Source organism: Perca fluviatilis, chromosome 14, assembly GCF_010015445.1.
Source record: "Perca fluviatilis chromosome 14, GENO_Pfluv_1.0, whole genome shotgun sequence".
NCBI lineage: Eukaryota > Metazoa > Chordata > Actinopteri > Perciformes > Percidae > Perca > Perca fluviatilis.
This window is the reverse complement of record NC_053125.1, coordinates 37,836,757-37,841,742: the sequence shown is the minus strand read 5'-3', so window position 1 is coordinate 37,841,742 and position 4,986 is coordinate 37,836,757. Positions and strand designations below refer to the sequence as shown.

The window sequence follows — 4,986 nt, the reverse complement described above, 5'->3', positions numbered from 1 at the left end:
TTAAATTTTATTTATAGTATCAAATCATAACAGAGTTATCTCGAGACACTTTACAGATAGAGTGGGTCTAGACCACACTCTATAATTTACAAAGCCCCAACAATTCCAGTAATTCCCTCAAGAGCAAGCATTAGCAGTGGCTATTGCGACAGTGGCGAGGAAAAACTCCCTTTTAGGAAGAAACCTCGGCAGACCCAGACTCTTGGTAGGCGGTGTCAGACGGGGCCGGTTGGGGGTGTGATGACAGTGGCGATAATAATCACATTAAAGATAGTGGAACAGTGACTTCGAAGATAGTCGTTGTAGTTCATGTCACAGCAGGGCGTTGCGGGATGAAACGTGGCGCTGCAGAGCATGGGTGGATGCGGCGGACACAGCAGAACGCGGCCGGGCGTTGCAGGGAATCGCAGAGCATAGCTCATAACAGTGCTTTTCCCTTCCTTGTTACCATCACTGAGGTGCCCTTGAGCAAGGCCCTTAACCCCAACCGCTCCAGTGGAGCTGCTCAGTGGCCAGCAGGTCAGACTGTGGTGGTGCTGGGCAGCTTCCAGGTAGGAATGTGGAACTGTGTGAATGTGATCAGGGCTGCCTCTCAGTGAACCTTCCCTGAATAAATAAATAGAAAAATAAAAATTGTGGGAACTTGCAAAGATTGCGGTTTGATGAAAAAGAGACAAAAAGTGATTTTCCCCCCAAACACCCTGTTTTTCACGTCGCGTAATTACGTCACTTCATAACGTTCCCATGGCAACAGGGGAAAATGGCTGCTCTTGTGTGAAGTAAACGCAACATTTTTCAACTTTCATCTAAGATATATTATGTAATTTTTTGCTACGAAAATGCGGGGATTATAAAATCATGCAAGCTCCGCATATTTTGCGTGGAAATCTGCAATTTATGCTGCGAAAGTGGCCCCCCCTCTCGCATAGATATGTGGACTTTGGCTGATTATGCGTTGATTTATACGATCACATAATCCCGTTTTTCTGGAGGGACTGACCAGTATGTCAGTCAGTTTGGAGAGTTTGCTCAGCTGTTCAGTGCTTATGTGTCTTTTTGCTAATCTGCCTCCTGTTGTCCTGTCTGCAGGTTTTGTCCCCTGGAATATTCCCTGCCCCCCCGCCTGTCTTCACTGACCCTCCAGCCGGCTCTCTTACACCCACTGCCCCACCTTCTGGACTCGCCTGGTTTTACACGTCCAATATCCAAATAAAAACTCACCTTGTTCATTCTACTCCCCTCGTCTGGGTCGGCTTTTGGGTACTTGTTGTTCTGAAACCTGACTAAAATGTTTTGACTAAAACTAGACCAAGATACCTTGAGTTCTCTTTTGACTAAAACTAGACTAAGATATATTGAGTTCTCTTTTGACTAAAACTAGACTAAGATATATTGAGTTCTCTTTTGACTAAAACTAGACTAAGATATATTGAGTTCTCTTTTGACTAAAACTAGACTAAGATATATTGAGTTCTCTTTTGACTAAAACTAGACTAAGATACCTTGAGTTCTCTTTTGACTAAAACTAGACTAAGATATATTGAGTTCTCTTTTGACTACAACTAGACTAAAGTGACCAGACTTTTAGTCGACTAAAACTTGATTAATAAAAAAGATATGTGAATGACTAAATATGACTAAAACTAACAAGGACATTTGGCACAAGACTAAGACTAAGACTAAATTAAAAATAGGTGACAGAATTAACACTAGGGTTAATAACATATGTGTAATTATCACTAGGGTTAATAACATATATGTACCAAGTCGACTGTTCTCTATGTTTTCATGCTGATCGAGCCAAAGCTAAATTTGTTTAGGAAAAAGGGACAAATCCAGTGAGAACCCCCCTTGACCCCGTCCCGGTGTCTCCTCTCACACAGACAGTAACTGTTGTTAAACTCACCTGGAGGCTCAGGCTGCTCAGTTCCTTCACAATAAAAGCCCCAACAGGGATTTAGACTACAGTGTTTTTACAATCACTTTGTAAAAAACCTTGACGTCATTTTTCAAAACTCCAGACACAAAACTCACAACCAATGATCAAAATGCACATTTTTTCAAAACTCCAACACTTGTTTCAATTGCTTAGATACAATCCACATAACCCAAAGATCATTTAAGTTCATTTAACAAAGATCACCTGTTCAATATGACACAACTTAACATCAAAGTACTAATATTTCAAAAGGCAATTCACACATTACATTTCAGATGATTGTCTGTTCATTGCATCACAATAATCTAACTATCAACTGATACAACAGCTCAAAATGATAAGTAACTGTTGCATTACTTTGACATAGATTCATTGCCACCAGTTAGCGTGGAGCATGAACCAATCAGACTAAATGATCTATGGATGTAATATTTCATCATCCTTCTTTACTGCAATGTACTACTGTTTATCAGACACTGTTTCTATGGTCCCATGTACTACAGTTTTTTTTAATCGCTTTGGTACTATTTTCACAAGTAAGGTGTACATTTTCAAAACTCTTAGTACAAATATCCAAACTGATAGTACTATAAAATACATATTACACAGTTACACATTAGGCAATACACTTACATTACTTACATTTACATAATCTATCATTTCCAAAATATCTCTCCTATGTGTAATCAAGTGAAGGATCAATGAAGACATCCTCTACAATTATTTGGGCAAATTAGTTTTTATTTTTCAGCTATAATTGTAACATAGTTATATTTTCTATAATGTAACTAAATGAGAACAAAACATAACAATTAGTGCACACATTACATTAATTTGGCTCAAGCCTGTCTTGAGCATTTGGCCATAGATTCTCGTCCACATCACAATGAATGTTTTCATTGTTCAAGCACCTTGGAAAAAATCTTTTGGCATGACGAATCCATGCTTGACATTGGTCTACATTGATGTCATCACATGCATCATCCATGGCCTGAAGGAGGGTGGCACGCTCAAGGGGATGGCGATCATAGACCTTCCACCTCCATGCTGAAAAAAATTCCTCAATAGGGTTGAGGAAAGGAGAGTATGGAGGCAGGTAGAGGGTCATGAATCGAGGATGGGTCTGAAACCATGCTTGAACTACCTCTGCGTGGTGAAAACTGACATTGTCCCACACAATTACATATGTGACCCCTTCACCTTGACAGGCCAGCTCAATTTCATTGAGAAACTCAATAAGATGAGCAGCATTATAGGAGCCAAGTAATGGCCTACGTCCTAGGACACCATCTTCAGAGATAGCTGCGCACATAGAGATGTTTCCTCCACGTTGTCCAGGCACTTGGACAGTGGCCCGTTGGCCGATAATGTTACGTCCATGGCGACGAGTTTTGGCAAGGTTAAAGCCCGCTTCATCAACAAAAACGTACTTGTGATGGTTCACATCAGCGTCAAGCACCATAACCCTCTGAAAAATATAATATAATTTGGTTAGTTCTTTTTACAGTGTTGTTCCAATATACATATGATGCAAGTAATGCTTCAAATAGTAACAGTAAAACAATATACAGTATAGTGCTGTACCTGAACATACTCAGCCCTTAGTTGTTTCACCTGGTCATTGTTTCTCTCAAAAGGCACCAGGTAAATGTGTTTCATTGATACCTGGTGCCGCTTTAAAAGGCGGGCTACTGTTGGTAGGCTAATGGATGCCACATTGGCAAAGGTGTCATTGTTCTCCTCAATTTCCTGCTTTATTTCTGACAGCCGTATATCATTCCTGGCCCTCACCATTTCCACCACTGCCAACTCTTGCTGGTCGGTCAGCACCGCCACCCCGACCACCATGGGGTTTTCTGTTAATTCTAAGCATAGAACAGAGAATACTATCAATAGATCATGCTGTACAAATACTGGTAACATGTTAACGTACATTACTTTACTGTGAATGTAATAGTATACATCTTCCACACTTACCGGTTTTCTTGGCGAAGGTTCGGATGATAGAATTGACAGTTGATCTTTTTGGATTTGGCTCAACTAATCTGGCAGCTTCTGCCATAGTAAGGCCTCGGTTCACCACATGATCAACGACGATGGCCCGGACTTCATTAGAGACAACAGTTCTGCCTCCCCCTCTCCGATGACCAACCCTTTGTTGGGCCCCATGCCCACCTCTCTGACGGATCCCTCGTCCACGAGCTCTTCCAATTCCTTGCTGTCTATCCTGGTCCATGTTGAAAGAAATTGCCAGTGTTTAGACCCTCACTTATATCTAATGACCAATTGTGGTTACCCCATCTGAAATCAATTAGCAATAACGAGTTCTCATCAGGTGTGGTTATTTTATATGTTCTTACAAACACATATTTTATTTCTATAGTTCTCAAAATCCATAGACTGTATTGCTGAAATGGAAATATATAGGTTTACCAAATGGTTAAGTGATTAACCATTAAGATCAGTTGGATTAAGTGTTGGTCAAATGTATTTACACAAAACAGATGAGAAGCATATCAAAAGTATTGTGAGCATTGCATTGTGAAAGACAATTACTTCATATGAAAGGTAAGTCTTGATGACACACTGATTAGGTGTGGTGAAAAAGTGAATGTGTAATTTTGTGCGTTGTACTTAGTCAATTGAACATGTGATTACATGTTTGAAAAAAAAAACTTTTTGATGATCTGCTTTGAGTTTTGTACTAACAGTTGTGAGGTTTTACCACATACTTGCGATAATAGTACCAAAGCGAATAAAAAAAACTGTATTCAATTCAATTCAATTCAATTTTATTTATAGTATCAAATCATAACAAGAGGTATCTCGAGACACTTTACAGATAGAGTACGTCTAGACCACACGCTATAATTTACAAAGCCCCAACAATTCCAACAATTAGGCCTACAGTAATTCCCTCAAGAGGAAGCAGTGCGACAGTGGCGAGGAAAAACTCCCTCTTGGGAAGAAACCTGGGACAGACCCAGGCTCTTGGTAGGCGGTGTCTGACGGGCTGGTTGGGGATATGATGAACAGTGGCGATAATA

At 40.3% G+C, this 4,986-nt stretch overlaps 1 protein-coding gene across 1 annotated transcript; it reads right to left on the bottom strand.

Annotated features, from left to right (window-relative positions):
* Positions 1-2,706: 2,706 nt before the first annotated feature.
* LOC120573434 lies at positions 2,707-3,758 on the bottom strand. The gene is made up of 2 exons (XM_039823161.1): positions 3,524-3,758; positions 2,707-3,407 (listed from the first exon to the last, which is right to left on the bottom strand). Exons 1-2 carry the CDS (start codon positions 3,731-3,733, stop codon positions 2,769-2,771), a joined length of 849 nt encoding a protein of 282 aa, XP_039679095.1. The 5' UTR covers positions 3,734-3,758; the 3' UTR covers positions 2,707-2,768.
* Positions 3,759-4,986: the final 1,228 nt, after the last annotated feature.

Coding starts and splice junctions, on each gene's coding strand:
- LOC120573434 (XM_039823161.1), bottom strand. CDS start 3,733: ATGGTGAGGGCCAGGAATGATATACGGCTGTCAGAAATAAAGCAGGAA. Junction 3,408..3,523: donor TAAGGGCTGAGTATGTTCAG/GTACAGCACTAT, acceptor TATATTTTTCAG/AGGGTTATGGTGCTTGACGC.